This window comes from Heterocephalus glaber, unplaced genomic scaffold, assembly GCF_053883595.1.
Source record: "Heterocephalus glaber isolate CG9 unplaced genomic scaffold, H.glaber_assembly_v1.0 deba00001781, whole genome shotgun sequence".
Classification (NCBI taxonomy): domain Eukaryota; kingdom Metazoa; phylum Chordata; class Mammalia; order Rodentia; family Bathyergidae; genus Heterocephalus; species Heterocephalus glaber.
In genome coordinates, this window is record NW_028258467.1 from 1,770,833 (window position 1) to 1,786,834 (window position 16,002).

At 57.8% G+C, this 16,002-nt stretch overlaps 4 protein-coding genes across 10 annotated transcripts; 2 read left to right on the forward strand and 2 right to left on the reverse strand.

Moving 5' to 3' along the window:
• Window positions 1-684: 684 nt before the first annotated feature.
• Window positions 685-6,476, forward strand: Wdr24 (WD repeat domain 24). Its single transcript, XM_004873821.4, has 9 exons — window positions 685-1,828; window positions 3,263-3,440; window positions 3,594-4,266; window positions 4,788-4,906; window positions 4,984-5,105; window positions 5,201-5,305; window positions 5,398-5,738; window positions 5,905-6,089; window positions 6,166-6,476. The coding sequence occupies exons 1-9, from the start codon at window positions 1,348-1,350 to the stop codon at window positions 6,332-6,334; spliced, it is 2,373 nt and encodes a 790-aa protein (XP_004873878.1). The 5' UTR covers window positions 685-1,347; the 3' UTR covers window positions 6,335-6,476.
• A 95-nt stretch (window positions 6,477-6,571) lies between these two features.
• Window positions 6,572-9,394, forward strand: Jmjd8 (jumonji domain containing 8). Of its 2 annotated transcripts, XM_004873818.4 has the most exons (9): window positions 6,572-6,810; window positions 6,890-6,982; window positions 7,121-7,169; window positions 7,243-7,339; window positions 7,428-7,496; window positions 7,584-7,703; window positions 7,785-7,852; window positions 7,928-8,062; window positions 8,135-9,394. In XM_004873818.4, exons 1-9 carry the CDS (start codon window positions 6,719-6,721, stop codon window positions 8,213-8,215), a joined length of 804 nt encoding a protein of 267 aa, XP_004873875.1. In that variant the 5' UTR covers window positions 6,572-6,718; the 3' UTR covers window positions 8,216-9,394. The 2 variants fall into 2 exon arrangements, with proteins under 2 accessions (XP_004873875.1, XP_021107041.1); XM_021251382.2 differs by lacking the exon at window positions 7,584-7,703.
• Window positions 8,256-11,949, reverse strand: Stub1 (STIP1 homology and U-box containing protein 1). 2 transcript variants are annotated; one of them, XM_004873819.4, is made up of 7 exons: window positions 10,312-11,949; window positions 9,691-9,889; window positions 9,437-9,602; window positions 9,172-9,259; window positions 8,927-8,983; window positions 8,723-8,839; window positions 8,256-8,643 (listed from the first exon to the last, which is right to left on the reverse strand). In XM_004873819.4, the coding sequence occupies exons 1-7, from the start codon at window positions 10,654-10,656 to the stop codon at window positions 8,518-8,520; spliced, it is 1,098 nt and encodes a 365-aa protein (XP_004873876.3). In that variant the 5' UTR covers window positions 10,657-11,949; the 3' UTR covers window positions 8,256-8,517. The 2 variants fall into 2 exon arrangements, with proteins under 2 accessions (XP_004873876.3, XP_087058918.1); XM_087202792.1 differs by having other exon boundaries at window positions 10,701-11,921.
• Window positions 11,950-12,178: 229 nt separating this feature from the next.
• Rhbdl1 (rhomboid like 1) lies at window positions 12,179-15,810 on the reverse strand. Of its 5 annotated transcripts, none has more exons than XM_013068889.3 (8): window positions 14,544-15,810; window positions 14,044-14,205; window positions 13,613-13,837; window positions 13,393-13,541; window positions 13,133-13,245; window positions 12,960-13,060; window positions 12,817-12,877; window positions 12,179-12,646 (listed from the first exon to the last, which is right to left on the reverse strand). In XM_013068889.3, exons 1-8 carry the CDS (start codon window positions 14,580-14,582, stop codon window positions 12,468-12,470), a joined length of 1,029 nt encoding a protein of 342 aa, XP_012924343.1. In that variant the 5' UTR covers window positions 14,583-15,810; the 3' UTR covers window positions 12,179-12,467. The 5 variants fall into 5 exon arrangements, with proteins under 5 accessions (XP_012924343.1, XP_004873867.1, XP_012924345.1 ...); XM_004873810.4 differs by having other exon boundaries at window positions 12,179-12,739; XM_013068891.3 differs by lacking the exon at window positions 13,613-13,837 and having other exon boundaries at window positions 12,179-12,739.
• Between the last annotated feature and the right edge of the window lie 192 nt (window positions 15,811-16,002).

Genomic DNA, 16,002 nt, shown 5'->3' on the forward strand with positions numbered 1-16,002 from the left:
TCTCACTATGTAGTTCAAGGCTGTCCTTGAACTCACCATGATCCTCCTGCCTCAGCCTCCCTAACTGGGCTTGCAGGCATGCACCACCATGCCCGGCTGCATGTTTTTCTTGACCCTCAGCTCGTTCCTTACATGCAGGCTCAATCTTTTCAGTATTTGGGTAACTTTCAGCGAAAGCCAAGAAAATAACTTTGTAGTAGTCAGACTGTTATTATACTGTACTTTGTTTATTGTAAATAGTGGTGAGCACTGGTCAATAGTTTTATAATCCTTTAAAAAATAAGAAAAAAGGGCCGGGGATTTAGCTCAGTGGCGCCGCGCCTGCCTCGCACAGGCAAGGTCCTCAGTTTGATCCCTGGTACCGGAAAAAAATGAAAATGAAAAAAAAAGAAAGAAGTTGGGCGTGGTGGCGCAGGCCTGCAATCCCAGCGCTCGGGAGGCTGAGAATGATCACTGCAATTTCGAGGCCACCCTGGGCTACATAGCGCTTTCAAGGCCAGCAAGAACTACATAGCAAGACCCTGTCTCCAACAACAACAAAATAAAATAAGCACAGGAACAAACTACGGAGGCGGACTCGTGGAGCCACCAGACCCCCAACCTGATCCAGCCAGGCGACGGGACATGGAACTATTATCTTACTGGAGAATCTGTGCCCGCTTCCGGAGGGGCGCCGGTAAGAGACGGACCACTTCCGGCGAGGGGCGGAAAAGAGATGGCTCGCTTCCGGTGAGGCCGTTCCTAGCCGTCGTCTGCTTTCGGTGAATGACTAGAGTCCTCGCGGAAGGAGAAGCTCTCCACTCTTCTGGTTCTGGTGTTGCAGCCTTCGCCACCTTGCCACACCAGAACCTCGTACTCTGTCCTGCCGACCTCTCCTTCCTCTCAAGCTCCTTAAACAGCTCAGTCCCCTGGGTCGCTCTAGCCCTACCCCATTTTGTTCCTCTCCGGAGCCCTCTTGCCCTCGGAGACCCTGGGCCGACCGTGTGTACCACAGGAGCTACCTCGCTCCCCTGCTGGAATTGACTGATCATGGTGCGGTGGACTCCGGGATATGACTGATGAAAGGGTGGCTTGGGCGGAAACTAACGAGTAGGGTCTTCTGGGGAAGTCAGACATGGTAGTGAGAAGTCTCATGACAGCTATAGAGCCGTTTGGCTGACTTCAGTGAGTTTTAACTTCTTTATGAGGCTGACTGCCTGATAGACTTCCTGGATTGGTAACAAAAGACTGATCAGCCCAGTCCCAAGCAGTGCCAGGGGACCCAACCTGATGCAGTCTGAACTGACAAACACCCAGGGTGCCCAGGCCAACCCACTTTACTGACCTGCCCCCACCATCGGTGCAGCCATGGAGAAGATGTCCCGCGTGACCACAGCCCTTGGTAGCAGTGCACTGACTGGCCGCACCATGCACTGCCATCTAGATGCACCGGCGAATGCCATCAGTGTGTGCCGTGATGCAGCCCAAGTGGTTGTGGCAGGCCGCAGCATCTTCAAGATCTTTGCCATTGAAGAGGAGCAGTTTGTGGAAAAGCTAAACCTGCGTGTGGGCCGGAAGCCCTCCCTTAACCTGAGCTGTGCAGATGTGGTCTGGCACCAGATGGATGAGAACCTGTTGGCCACAGCAGCCACCAATGGTGTGGTGGTCACATGGAACCTGGGTCGGCCATCCCGTAACAAGCAGGACCAGCTGTTCACAGAACACAAACGCACTGTAAACAAAGTCTGCTTCCACCCCACTGAGGCCCATGTACTGCTCAGTGGTTCCCAAGATGGCTTCATGAAGTGCTTCGACCTCCGAAGGAAGGATTCTGTCAGCACTTTCTCAGGTGAGGCCCACAGAGGCAGAATGGAGTAGGTGTATGTCTCTGCAGGCACTTGACCTGTCCAGACATTTGCTCTGTGCATTGGACTGGGTGGATCAGCAGAGGAGGTGTGAGAGCAGACCTGGGTGAAGTGTGAACCAGGGGAATGATGGTGAGAGGCAGGATGATCAGGAATTGAGGCTAAGTGTGGCACGATGGAGAGCAGAGCATGAGGGTTCACAGCTCAGCTTGGGTGGCTGATTAGTTCCACTCAGTGTGTTACTTCCCTTTCTCACCTCACCAGGTTCCCCTTATTATAGGTAGTCTACCAGGACTCGAGGGTTCTCAGCCCAGGGATGCAGAGGAGGTAGAGTACACTGTTTAGTTCCCGCAGGGCCCTTTTCCTAGCAGGCCCAGCTCCTAATGTCCAGCCCGGATCTAGCTCTCCTTTGTCTACCTTGGTGATACCAAGTGAAGTACAAAGCAGAGCCCTGGGGCATCGGAAAATTTGTGGGCAGCTTCTTCTTTTTATATTTTATTTTGAGGCAGGGAGGGTCTCACAATGTAGTCCCAACCTGTCTTGAACTCACTGTGTAGCCCAGACTTGTCCTAAGCTTGCAATCTTCCTGCCTTAGCCTCTCACCACACCCAGCTTGGAGGCATATTAAAACAGGTCTTGCTCAACGTGGTGCTGCACACCTGTGATCCCAGTGCTCAGGAGGCTGAGGCAAAAGGATCGCCACAAGTTCGAGACCTGCCTGCGCTACATAGTGAATTCAAGGCTATCCTGAACTACATAGTGAGACCTTTGCTAATAAAAAAAAAAGAAAGAAAGAAAAGCTCCTGAGCCGCCTGTGTGTCAGGGAAAGCCTAGACACTGTCTTCTGAGGCTCTTGGGTAGACCTGGTCACTGAGCCCCTGGTCTTTTGGGGTTGACCATGCAGCTCCAGCCTGAGGTAAAAGAGTTGGGCAGGCCAGGGATTTAGCTCAGTGGGTTCACTGCCTGCTGCGCAAGTGCAAGGACCCAAGTTCAATCCCCGGTACCCGCCCCCCCAAAAAAGAAAAACGTTGGGCAGAGTCTGAGGTACCCTTCTCAGTAACTCCCACAGGACGTTGGTCCTCAGGAGACTTGGAAAGCCAGGTAGGGCTCCTGTTCCCCTACTGCTCATATATGGCCTCCTGAGGGTGGCCCATACCTTTGCCCAAGGAATAATATAAGATGCAGAATTCAGGGAAAATTGAGGCTCTGGAGTTTGTGCAGAAACCACCCAGTTGTGTCCTCCCTTTTCTAAGCTTCATTCACACATTAGATCTTTGGACTGCCCACTTTACCCTCTGGGCTTCCTGGTCTAGCCATAAGCAGGTGTGAGACACCATTCTATAGCCATTCCAAAGGCTACTTCCACCCCAATGGGTCAGGCCCCCTTACCTCTACCTCCAATGACACCCTGCCTGCAGGCCAGTCTGAGAGTGTGCGAGATGTCCAGTTCAGTATCCGAGATTACTTCACATTTGCCTCCACCTTTGAGAATGGCAACGTGCAGCTATGGGACATCCGCCGTCCTGATCGATGTGAGAGGATGTTCACAGCCCACAATGGGCCCGTCTTCTGCTGCGACTGGCACCCTGAGGACAGGTATGGTGGTGTGGTGAGGGTGTGTGGGGGCAGCCAGGCTCAAAGAAGTCTCACTGACTTGAGACCTGTGAGGCAGAGTATGGGGAGCACAGAGCTGGGGGTGTCCTGTCTTCCAGAGAGGTCACTGAGGGCTTGGATGGGGCTTTCCTGCAGGGGCTGGCTAGCCACAGGCGGACGTGACAAGATGGTGAAAGTCTGGGACATGACCACACACCGTGCCAAGGAGATGCACTGCGTGCAGACCATCGCCTCAGTGGCACGTGTCAAGTGGCGGCCTGAGTGCCGCCACCACCTAGCCACATGTTCCATGATGGTGGATCACAACATCTATGTGTGGGATGTGCGTCGGCCCTTTGTGCCAGCTGCTATGTTTGAGGAGCACCGTGATGTAACAACGGGCATCGCCTGGCGCCATCCCCATGACCCCTCCTTTCTGCTCTCTGGCTCCAAGGACAGCACACTGTGCCAGCACCTGTTTCGCGATGCCAGTCAGCCTGTTGAGCGTGCCAACCCTGAGGGCCTCTGTTACGGCCTTTTTGGGGACCTGGCCTTTGCTGCCAAGGAGAGCCTGGTGGCTGCTGAATCAGGACGCAAACCTTATACTGGTGACCGGCGCCATCCCATCTTTTTCAAGCGCAAGCTGGACCCTGCCGAACCCTTTTCAGGCCTTGCCTCCAGTGCCCTCAGTGTCTTTGAGATAGAGCCTGGTGGTGGGAGTATGAGTTGGTTTGTAGACACAGCTGAGCGTTATGCTCTGACTGGCCGGCCACTTGCTGAGCTCTGTGACCACAATGCCAAGGTAGCTCGAGAGCTGGGCCGAAACCAGGTAGGTTGGGTTGAGCTGAGGGAAGACCAAGGGCATTGACCTTAGGGCAGGGGTTGGCTGCTCTGATGGCTGTACTACCACCTGCCCCAAGCTGAGGGCTTGGCTTTGGTCAGTCCTACACCAGCACTTGCACTAATAACTGAGGGTGTCAAGATCATACAGGGCCAAAGTGGACCAGATGGGAAAAGTCTGGGAAGTCATGTGGCTGAAGCCTCACTTCTGTCTCGCACTTGGTGTCCAACCTCCCATGACGTGTGGCCCTGTAGAAAAGCAAGAGCTGCCTCCTACGTGCCCTCTCTTGGTCTTGTTGGCCCTGTTGCTTTCTCTGCATTGGCTGCCTCTTATTCTGTTTTCCCTGTGCTACTGTAAGATAGAGACTAGGGTTTTAATTTTTCCCATGGGCCAAGAAATTGGGTCCCCAGGGCAGTTGAATGCTGGTGTGTGATTCTATGCAGGCAGAGGGGCTCTACCTGGGGTGCTGGGTGTCCAGGGCCCTGTAAATTGCTGGTACCTGCACCTAGGTGGCACAGACGTGGACCATGCTGCGGATCATCTACTGTAGCCCTGGTCTGGTGCCTTCTGCCAACCTCAACCACAGTGTGGGCAAGGGCAGCTCCTGTGGCCTGCCCCTCATGAACAGGTAGATGCTCAGGGTTGGCTCTCCCAGACAGTGGGGGTGGTAGAGTTCAACCACTCATGAACCTTCCCTGCCCCCAGTTTCAACCTGAAGGACATGGCTTCTGGGCTAGGCAGTGAGACAAGGCTGGATCGAAGCAAAGGGGACACACGAAGCGACACAGTTCTGCTTGACTCCTCTGCCACACTCATCACTAATGAGGGTAGGCTAGAGGGCAAGTAGGAATGCTGATGGGAGTGGGGTTAAGCAGCACACAGTGAGCCACTCCTTGAATGACCTCCCTCCCATACTGGGTAGATAATGAGGAAACTGAGGGCAGCGATGTGCCCACTGACTACCTGCTCGGTGATGTGGAGGGTGAGGAGGATGAGCTGTACCCATTAGACCCAGAACATGTACACCGTGAGTAAGGGCTCTAATTGGGTAGGGGTTTGGGCAGGGTTCGGGTGGGGGGAGTGGAAGCCCAGGCCCACCAGCTGGTTCCTGCCTCCCAGCTGAGGAGCCTGAGTACGTGCTGCCACAGGAGGCCTTCCCATTACGCCATGAGATTGTGGACACACCGTCTGGGCCTGAGCACTTGCAAGACAAGGCGGACTCACCACATGTGAGTGGCAGTGAGGCAGATGCAGCCTCTTTGGCACCTGTGGACTCCTCCTTCTCCCTTCTCTCCATCTCACATGCACTGTATGACAGCCGCCTGCCACCAGACTTCTTCAGTGTGCTGGTGTGCGACATGCTGCACTTCTATGCTGAGCAAGGTGATGTGCAGATGGCTGTATCCGTGCTCATCGTGTTAGGTGAACGTGTACGAAAGGACATCGATGAACAGACCCAGGTGTGTGTGATGGAGCAGGGGTGGGCCTCCCTGGAACACCTGGTGCCCCAGCACCATCTCTACATATTGCGGACAAACCCAGACTACTGCCTCCTAGTGTGAGTCCAGCCTTTTTCCAGTGTCCTGCCTCGTGCCTGGCTGTCCTAACCTGGCTCCATTCCCTCAGGAGCACTGGTACACATCATACATTGACCTACTGCAGCGGTTCCGCCTCTGGAATGTGTCCAACCAGGTGGTCAAGCTGAGTACCAGCCAAGCTGTAAGCTGCCTCAACCAGGCTTCCACCACCCTGCATGTCAACTGCAGCCACTGCAAGCGGCCCATGAGCAGCCGGGGCTGGGTCTGCGACAGGTGGGGCTGTGGGGTTAGGAGCTTGGGGCCTTTAGGCAGCCCAAGAACCCCAGCTGAGGTGTCTTTCCATCCCCAGGTGCCACCGCTGCGCCAGCATGTGTGCTGTCTGCCACCACGTGGTCAAGGGCCTGTTCGTGTGGTGCCAGGGCTGCAGCCACGGCGGCCACCTGCAACACATCATGAAGTGGTTGGAGGGCAGCTCCCACTGTCCTGCGGGCTGTGGCCATCTCTGCGAGTACTCCTGACCTGTGGTCTGCAGCCTGGGTCGGCTTCCTCAGGAGCTCAGCGGAGGCCCGTCAGGACTAGAGACAGCCTCCAGCCTGCCTCTATGCTGGCATGAAGGGGGGCTGGAACTTATGAACTAAATAAAAGGCAGTTGCTGTCGGACTGTTGGCAATTACTCCGCGGGAAGGAGGGCAAGGGGTTCTGGCCGGGTCAGTATCGTCATAGTAACTACAGTAGCCAATAGCAGCTCAGTGTGCTCTTCGCGTGTCTACCGGAACTGCTTCTTTCGGGGCGGGCTGAAGAAGGCCGCTTCCGGGAGCGGACCCGTTGCCACGACGACAGAGCTACTGGCCATTGGCTTGCAGGCAGGGAGTTCCCGGCGTGCTGCGCTTCGGCGGCGGGCCATGGCTGTGGGGGTGCGGCTGCCTATGCTGCTTGAGCTCTGGCTGCTGGTGTTGGCTCGGCTCTGCTCGGAGGCAGCTGACGGCGGGGGCTGGTGAGCGGCGCAGGGCGGGCTGGAGCGCGGGGATGGCGTGGGGCGGAGGGCGAGCCATGCTGACCCTATGTGTCTCCAGGCGGCAGGCTGGGCCGGGGCCAGACGTAGCCGTGGAGGAACGCTGCACCGTGGAGCGCCGCTCCGACCTCACCTACGCTGAGTTCGTGCAGCAGTACGTGTGCCCTACTCTTCCACCCGGGTTCGCCGGCATCAGAACGCTAATGCTCTGGCCCCCTTCCCCAACCTTCAGCGTGCGTCCGGGCCATGGGCGCACATGACCTGAGCTCGACGTTGCCCTTTTTTCCCCCAGCTACGCCTTCCTCAGGCCCGTCATCCTACAGGGACTCACGGATAACTCGGTGAGTGCTGAAGCCCATCGCGGGCAGCTGGCCCTGCTCGCTCAGCTGCTAAATTGCCTCCCAACCCCCGCAGAGGTTTCGGGCCCTGTGCTCGCGAGAGAGTCTGTTGGCTACCTTTGGGGACCACTTGGTTCGGCTCAGCACCGCCAACACCTACTCTTACCAGAAAGGTGAGCTGCCCCATCTCTTCAGGGCTTGCCTGCTTGCCAACATCCTAAAGGTAGAACCAGCTGGTTCTCACTACGTGCTTTCCCACAGTGGACCTACCCTTCCAGCAATATGTAGAGCAGCTGCTACATCCCCAAGACCCTGCTTCTCTGGGCAACGGTAAGCTAGCCTTGGGCAGCAGTGGGAGTGGGGCACCTGGGTGTCCCAGGTGCCAGGATCCCTACCCCTTATTTTTCCTGTTGACAGATACTCTGTACTTTTTTGGGGACAACAACTTCACAGAGTGGGCATCATTATTTAAGCACTACTCCCCACCTCCGTTTCATTTGCTGGGAACCACTCCTGCTTATAGCTTCGGAATTGCAGGTGTGTTCTCCTCAGGATCAGGAGGTATAAGGTGGCCAGTAGAGAATAAATTTAGTCACCATCTCATCACTGACCCCACAGGAGCTGGCTCTGGGGTGCCCTTCCACTGGCATGGGCCTGGATTCTCGGAGATGATCTATGGCCGTAAGGTTAGCACATGGTAGTGATGAGGCTTGGGGTGTGCAGATTACAACACAAGAGTGACTTTACAATCCTGCCCCCAGCACTGGTTCCTCTACCCACCTGAGAAGACCCCCGAGTTCCACCCCAACAAGACCACACTGACCTGGCTTCGGGACACATACCCAGCCTTGGCACCATCTGAAAGGCCCCTGGAGTGTACCATTCAGGCTGGTGAGGTCAGTAGCTGGCAGGAGGGAGCCTTACCAGGCCAAAAGTTCCCCAACTAAACCCTGTGCTCCCCTCCCCAGGTGCTGTATTTCCCTGACCGCTGGTGGCACGCTACACTCAATCTTGACACCAGTGTCTTCATCTCCACCTTCCTTGGCTAGCCAGAAGAGGCAGGCCCACACACACCAGGATGTGCCCATGTACTGGTCACAAATTTTATTACAGGAACAGTGGCAGCAATGGCAGCTTCAACCCAACCCACCCCCATCTGCTTTTCCAGCCCAGAAAGAAGACAAGAGGCTCACGGCCTGGCAAAGGCTATGCTGAGAGGGGTAGCAGTCCAGAGCCCACCAGCAGAACTGATGGGGGCAGGCACAGCGACACAAATTATGTACAGGAACTGGGGCTTCTGCCTCAAGACCTTCCTGAGCCAGGATTATCAAGCAGGATGGAGCAATGGGCCTCAGTAGTCCTCCACCCAGCCGTTCTCAGAGATGAATGCGTCAATGACCTCCTTCATAGCCAGATTAGGGATGAGCTGTTCCTGGGTCAGGGGGCTCCGGGTCACAGGATCAAAGTGTCCCACACGCTGCAGTGACAACAGGGTCAGAGTGCTCCATGTGTCAGTCTGTGCCTCCAGCCCTGGTTCTGAGGCTCTTGGCCCTTACCTGCAGATGCTCCTCAATGTCCTTTCGGTCATAGGTGATGCCACTTGGTGTGATACAGGGTTCCCTCATCAGCTCGAAGCTGATCTTGCCACACAAATAGTCGGGGATATCTCGCTTCTACAGCACATAGGGACAGTGTCAGGAACCAGGAAAGGAACACTGCTTCAGCACTTGCTACTCACAACTTTCAGAGAAAATGCTCACCTTTCTCTTTTCATCTACCTGAGAGAAGAGCTCATCCATGTCCGCCATGTATTTATCCTGCAAAGAATTGAGTACTGTGTGTGGGCCACCTGAACATTCTTCACACTTAGAACACACATACCAACATGAACCAGGGCACTGTTACCATAGTACCATAGGGACAGATTCACCTGTGGGCCAGGGCATCCTCAGTTACATGCACGCACACACACACAGACCCTCATGTGGGCCTAGGGCACCCTCACGTGCTTGGCCTCAATGCAGGCCTGCTGGGCTCGGATATGGCCATCATCCTCGTCACCCTCGTGATTTCGCTGACATTCTTCCAGCTCCCTGAGGATCGACCAGGAGCTGGTCAGAGATGAACCTGGCCAGGAGATCAGAGCCCACTCCCACCTCAAGCTCTTCCCTGTCAGCTTTCTGTGCACCCATGTCAGCCTTTCAATAAACACTTGTATTGGTTACTCAGCTTAACCTGTGAGAGGGTGGCCTGGTAGGGGAGGGGCCCACCTCTCACGCTCAGCAGTGATGAGCCGAGCGAGGTACGAGTGCAGCTCACTCTCTTGGTGGATGCGCCGCTCTTCAATGCTGTTCCAGCGCTTCTTCTTGGCAATACGAAGAGCGCTAGGAATGTCATCCCCAAAGTTGAGCCGCTGCTCTTTGGCCAGGCTGTAGGCTGGGAAAATGCAGTTGTTAGGTCACACTTGGGCTGGTCCAACCTCCTAGACCAGTATGCCCTGTGACCAGACAACTTGTCACTTCACCTCGTTGCAGATTGGCAATAGCCTCGTCGTAATTCTCCATCTCCAGCTGGCACTGCCCCAGGAAGAAGTGCGCCTTCACAGACTGTCCGTCCAGTTCCAGGGCCCGCCGACAGTCAGCCAGTGCTTGTTCAGGCTGCTGCATTTTCAAGTAGCACAGAGCTCGGTTGGTGTAGTACACTGCCACCAAGGGATTCCGGGTCTGGAGACAAAGGTCAGGTGGTGTGAAGATGTGGGCTCGGCCATTCTCTCTCACACCCAAATACCCCAGATTCTGTCCCAGCTTGGGAGCTGATGGCTGGAATGAAAACCTAGAAGTTTCTCAGTTGTCAACGCCGGAATCCTGGCTCGGCCCACTCTCAACTTCAGTTGATTTTGTAAGGGGAAGTTCCTCAAACCTGTACGGTTAACTTTGGACCTAGGGTCCTCAAGGGGCAGGAGTACGCGGCCTCCAGCCTAGCCAGCCCTAAACATTTCACCCGTTCATCCCACCTGCCAGTTCCAGGGCGTCTAGCACGGACTCCAGAGCCGCGCCCGGGCGCCCGCGGAACAAGGTCGCTGCGAGCTTCGGTGGCAGGGCTGAGAGGAACGCCAGATCCGCCCGCCTCCCCACCCCGCACTCACGATGGCGCGGCCGTAGCAGGCCGCCGCCTCCGGGTATTTGCGGCCCACGAAGAGCCGGTTGCCCTGTTCCTTGAGCTCCTGCGCGCTCGGGCTCTTCTCCGGGCTGCCGCCGCCAGCGCCCATCCGCGCGCCACCCTCTTTCTCCTCCTTGCCCTTCATGGCGCCGCGCGGCACGGCCCGGGCTGTTCCCAGGGTCCGTGCCCGGCCGCCGTGCGCCCGCAGCCCGCGGCGCGACCCGCTTGGCCCGGTCCGGCAATCCACCACCGGAACTTCCGGTGTGGGGCGGGGCTGGTGGGAGGCCACGTGACCTCGGGCGGGGCAGCGCCAGAGAGTCCAGGCACTCATTGGGCCCCGCCTCCCGAGTCCGGCCCCGCCCTGTAGGACTCGACCTGGACTCCACGCCGCGAGGACTTAGCGACCGCCAGAGTGCTGAGGGTGTGCGAGGACCCAAGTCCCTGGGCCGCCGTCCGGACACTCCACGGAGAGGTTCTGCGGGCGTTCAAAGCCGTACGTGGGCGGCTGGAGGTCATGGGCCGCTGGTAATTCGTCGAGGACAAGGCCGATAACCAGGCGGGAGTCCACGGCCCGGACTCCCCTCACCGTCTTTCGGGAGGAGCTGCCCACGGTCATTTGGTGCAAAGCGGAGAAGCACAGGACTCAGGATTTGCAGGGACTGGTGGCGGGGAAACTAACGGGGAGGGGAGGGGCCACGAGGAGAGGTGGAGCTTCTTCCTAGACGTGACCTACAGGCGGGGCTTCTGGGGCGTGGCCTCGTGAAGGGGCGGGTCTTTGGCGGGCAAGCTTCCCTAGGAGGTCCAGGTCTAGCACCGGGGACTCCTGACTCGTAGAGGGGTAAGGCGCATTGCAGCAGTGGGGGCCGTCAACCCCCCAGAGCTGGTGGTGCATCGCTCAGCCACCGCCTTCCTCCTGCCAGACTCGAGAGATGCAGACACAAAGCTGTGCGTCCTCCGAGGCATGGGCCCCATCACCACCTCCGTTGTGCCTGGGTGCAACTTAGGTTCTGGCGTCTTTGCCTGTGAGATGTGCAGATGGTGTGTTGCAGGGTCCTGGTCAGGAGCTACAGGATGTTATCGCGAGAGCTACAGTCTATAACTGTCGTGGAGGCTGGAGCTCTGGAGGTGGTAGCCTTCATGTCCAGTGAGGCAGTGGGTGTAGTGCCTGGCCTGCTAGCCCTGCAGTATATTCTCACGCAGTACTGCTGTACCTGGGCCAGGTGCAAGTTGCGTGTCACAGCCCTAAGCCAACGTGGACTACTGGTGGGCTAGGAGTACATCCAAGATCCCAGTCCGGGTGGAGGAGGTGGCTGGTGACCTTGGGCCCCAAACTCCCTGGGTCCCTCCCAGCCAGTGCCTCAGGGCCATGGACTTCTCACCTTGTGGAAACGGCACTATAGAGTTGGGCTATGCAGCAGAAGCTGTGCCTGGACATGCTGCCTGACCTTGGCACTAGCATGGTCTCGTGCAAGGATGCAAGTGCAAGGCAAGCCAAAAAGCACAGGACTCACACCAAATGAACTTGGATGTGGCCTAAATCCTGCCTCCTCATCTGTCATGAGACATCAGGGTACAGGTTTCTGGACAGCAGGCTGGCTGAATAAGAGGCTAAGTGTCCCCAGAGCTCAATAAAAGCTTGCTAAACTCAGCCTGACCAGGAACCCAGTCCCTCCCCTGGTGCTCTGGGACCTACACAGTTATTCTAGCAGTGTGGAATAACTAGCACCTCTTGGCAGGTACAGAGGGGAAAGGGGGATGGAAACCCAGGCCCTCATCATGGTGAGTGCATCCCTTGAGGTCTGTTAGCAGGGTGGGAGTAGACAAGCCTCCAGAGCCCCAGGATAACTACCTAGTGGAGTGTAAAATATTTATTCATTCAAAAAGGCTCAGACTGCAAGTCCTGGGGTGGAATGGATGGGATTGGGTCTCCTTTGGGACCACCCTTGGGGACCTCCCCCCCCCAGGCCTGGGAGGGGCGGCCAGGGCTGAAGTGAGACTCAGCCTCAGCTGGTGGACTACAGGGCCCACCTGCACCTGTGAGGAGAAGCAGCCCTGAGATGTCCACTCACGGGGGGGGGCAGGTGTGCAGACCTGCCTGGTGGCTGGACACCACATGCCCCTCTGGCCCTGGGGAGCAGCAGGTCAGGGTGGTGGGGGGATGTGGGCACCCAGCAGGTCATAGGCGAAGACGTTCCAGAAGATAGCGAAGAGCAAGAAGGTGCCATAGGCAAGCAGCACCACCCACCAGCCACACTGGTCCTGCAGGCGCTCCTCGTAGCTGCGCAGGATGGTGAGGCCCATGCTCACCCCCACCACTGCACCTGCCAGGTGCGCCATGAAGCTGGGCTGTGGGCCTGAGGCAGGCAGTGGCGGGGAGAAGCGCAGCCACACAGCCCGGCCCACCTCGGAGCTCACTGCAGAGGGAGCAACAGGTGGGAGGTGCCCATCTGCAGGCTGAAGGTCCCCAGCCCCCACCCGGCCCCCTACTCACTGCACACCAGGGCCAACACCATCCTCAGCAGCTTGTAGGGACACCTCATCCCAGCCCAGTTCTGAGGGGGGCATGCAGACAGAGAGGCCGTGAGGCGGGCCAGGTGGGGCCCTTCCCACAACCCTGCCAGGCGGCCCAGTTACCATGACAACGTTGGCCAAATGTGCTGAGCACAGGGCATAGACCCCGCCAGAGCCCCCCACTACAGGGGCACGCATGTCGGTGATGGAGACAGTCAGGGAGCCTGCATAAGCAGAGGCAGGGGTGAGGGCACAGCCAGCCAGTAAGGTGGGCAGGGGGCCCGTGCCCGCCTCACCTGCCAGCACGCCTGCCAGGTAGAGCAGGCTGATGCGGAGTAGGCCATGCACCATCTCCAGGGGCACCCCGATCATCAGCTGCAGGAGAGCATTGAACCCCAGCTGTTCCAGCCTGGCCACATGGGGGCAAATAAGCAAGAGGGGTGCGGTCAGCGGTGTAGCCTGCCCTCAGCCTGCCTCATGCTTCCTCTCCCCTAGGCTGAGCCTTGATTGAAGGAGCAGGGTGCTGGAGGGGTTCACCAGCTGGCTCCCCACTCACCCAACGTGCATGAACATGTAAGTGAGGAAGCGCCACGCACGGGCACGGTGCCCAGGGTGGTACACAAGGGGGCTCTTCATGTATTCAGGGTGGTAGGTTTGCAGCACCCACTTGTTGAGGCGGGCCCCATAACACAGGAACACAACAATCTGCAGACACAGTATAGTTCATCAGGGCCAGGGATTCTCAAGGCTCCCGGGGTGTTGGGTGGGCAGCCCACCTGGGCAAGAGTGACTGAGGCCATGAACACGGGGGGCGGGCAGCTGCGGTGCCTGTAGAAGTACCAGCGGCGGTCCACCTCACAGGGCAGGATCTCATAGGCCACATAGCGCACAAACCGCTTGTAGACACCCAGCCCTGGCTCGTCCAGCAGCCCGTCTCGGGGCAGCGCCCGCTGTCCATTAGCGATGGCCCTCTTGAAGCTACTGGAGCGCTTGCTGCTGATCTGGGGGGCAGGGGCCCGAGTGTGGGCTACAGTAACACCCCTAGGGCACCCCTGCCCTTGTGGGTTGGAGATCCTGCCCATACCCACAAGGAGAGAGAGAGAGAGGCCACCCAGGGGGAGGCCACCCAACCACCTGCTTTGCCCAGAGTGCTATGCCTGCCCAGGTGTGGCCCCCGCCCCTACTCCCCATCCACCATGGCACTGACCAGGTCCACCAGCTCCTGGTAGCAGATCTGGCCCCGATCGTTGCTCTGGGCCAGGGCCACCAGCATGTCCAGCTTGGCTGGGTCCAGGGGCAGCTCATGGCTGTGCACCAGACCAGCGAAGGTGTCTGCGCCAATGAAGCCTGTGTTCTCAGGATCCAGCTGCTGCGGTGAAGGAGCCGCAGGCCCGGGGCTGAGGGGTGGCTGGGATCTGCAGGCTGGTTCCTGGGACCCTGGCTGGTCACAGGTCCTAGGCCTGCTGCACCTAAGCTCCCCAGGGTATCTCACACCCTACTTCAGGTCCCACCCACCAGTCCTGAGAAGATCCGCCCCTCAGAGAACACCCACCCTTCCACCCTGCTTTCCTCCAAGGCCGGCCAGGGCCCGAGGTCCTGTTGCAAAGGGGCGTAGGCGCGGGGGGGGGGCTCCCCGTGCCCAGTTCCCCCCGCCCCAGCCCCTTAACGGAAAGGAGCCGGTAGCGGCGCGGCCCCTACTCCACGCACCTGCTCCTGGATAAGCTGCAGCAGAGAGCTCCTGTCCATAGAGCCGGGCCGGGGGCCGGGGTCGGCCGAGGCCGGGAGGGGCTGCTCTGCGGACGGCTCCGCTCCGCCCCGGCCGGCCCGCTCTGCCTGCTCTGTTCAGTGCGCGCCGCTCTCGGGCCACCACGTCACGGTGCCGCGCACTCGCGCACACAGCGCCCCTGCACGCACGCGCCCCACACGCACACCCGAGGCAGGCACAGGACCACTCAGCGCCGTCCCAGTCCTGGGGCACCGCTGTCGCGCACCGCGGTGCAGAAGCTCCTCCCAGTAAGTTGCTGCACCTAAAACTTCCGCTGCGAGACGCTTTGAGCGCCGTGTCAGCCTTCTCAAACCAACACTCAGCACAAACGTCACCTCCTCCGGGAAGCCTTCTCAAGCCACCCAGTTGCCCGAGACTCCGCTGCTTGTAACCCTGTGGTTCCTATGGTCTAGTTTCTGCCCAGAGCTCTCTTGAAAGTGCCAGTATGCCTTCTAGAGACATCCACTCTTATTCCTAGCACTGCTGCAAGGAGGCCCCATGCAACTTCGAGTCAGGTGGCAAATGTAGAGAAGGCCCTGCTCTTAACTGTCCCCATACAGCATCCAAAACCAAATTACATGCTGAGTCACTCCTGAAGCCCCAGGGCCAGGAGCAGAGTACCCCCAAAGGTAGGGATGCAGCAGGGATAAGGGGAGTACCTGCTGCTAGTAAGGGCAGAGACCTCTCCAACCAGGGAGGTGGCAGACCAAGGGGGTGTACAGAACATGGCAAACCCTCCCTGGATCCTGCCGGCTGTAGCAGAGATGCAATGGTGTCATCACTCCTGGCCTCTGGGAGATAAAACAGACTATAAATAGTATCCTGCCCTTCTCCAAAATGAACTCAGGCCCAAATCCAGACCCTCAGATTCAGTCATGGCTGTGGGCTGGAGGGTATCTAGCTGGGAGAAGCATGTAGACACTTGTCTGTAGGTACTGAAGCATGGTTGTGTTGTGGGTCATCTTGGCTGTGCTTCCCGCTTAGGCCAGCGTTCCACAGCTATCCTATTCCTGGCACTTCGTGACAACAGCTTCATCTCAGAACAGCCCCGGCCTGGAGTGTAGGGAGTGGGCAGTAAGGGGGAACATCCAGTCTTGGAGAAGGGTAGAAAGACCTTAGGCAGGGAAAGTTACATTCCCAGAGAAGGTACTGTCCCCACAAGGAACCATGACCCTGAGATCTCAAGACTGATGAACTTTGATGCTCCTGGACCATAGCTGGGCATGACTGCACCCTCCAGAGGCCATTTGCCATACACTGGCTTGAGTGAGGCTTTGGAATGGGGACAGGGGAATGGGAGGTATATGCAGGTCAGGTGACATTTCCAGCCCACACCAAAACAAAGCATGTATCTTAGATTGATTCAAGAAAAGCTGTCTTCAGAAATGGAGAAGCAAGAAC

Bases quoted from the DNA above. Each gene is read 5' to 3' on its own strand.
- Wdr24 (XM_004873821.4), top strand. From the start codon at position 1,348: ATGGAGAAGATGTCCCGCGTGACCACAGCCCTTGGTAGCAGTGCACTG. The intron at 3,441-3,593 runs GTATGGTGGTGT...GCTTTCCTGCAG, and splicing joins GACTGGCACCCTGAGGACAG to GGGCTGGCTAGCCACAGGCG. The intron at 4,907-4,983 runs GTAGATGCTCAG...CCCTGCCCCCAG, and splicing joins GGCCTGCCCCTCATGAACAG to TTTCAACCTGAAGGACATGG.
- Jmjd8 (XM_004873818.4), top strand. From the start codon at position 6,719: ATGGCTGTGGGGGTGCGGCTGCCTATGCTGCTTGAGCTCTGGCTGCTG. The intron at 6,983-7,120 runs GTACGTGTGCCC...TTTTTCCCCCAG, and splicing joins TACGCTGAGTTCGTGCAGCA to CTACGCCTTCCTCAGGCCCG. The intron at 7,853-7,927 runs GTTAGCACATGG...TCCTGCCCCCAG, and splicing joins AGATGATCTATGGCCGTAAG to CACTGGTTCCTCTACCCACC.
- Stub1 (XM_004873819.4), bottom strand. From the start codon at position 10,656: ATGAGTGCCTGGACTCTCTGGCGCTGCCCCGCCCGAGGTCACGTGGCC. The intron at 9,890-10,311 runs GTGAGTGCGGGG...CTTTGTCTCCAG, and splicing joins CCTGCTACGGCCGCGCCATC to ACCCGGAATCCCTTGGTGGC. The intron at 9,603-9,690 runs GTGAAGTGACAA...GCATTTTCCCAG, and splicing joins TATTGCCAATCTGCAACGAG to CCTACAGCCTGGCCAAAGAG.
- Rhbdl1 (XM_004873810.4), bottom strand. From the start codon at position 14,582: ATGGACAGGAGCTCTCTGCTGCAGCTTATCCAGGAGCAG. The intron at 13,838-14,043 runs GTCAGTGCCATG...CCTGCCCCCCAG, and splicing joins ACCAGGAGCTGGTGGACCTG to ATCAGCAGCAAGCGCTCCAG. The intron at 12,878-12,959 runs GTAACTGGGCCG...TGCCCCCCTCAG, and splicing joins ATTTGGCCAACGTTGTCATG to AACTGGGCTGGGATGAGGTG.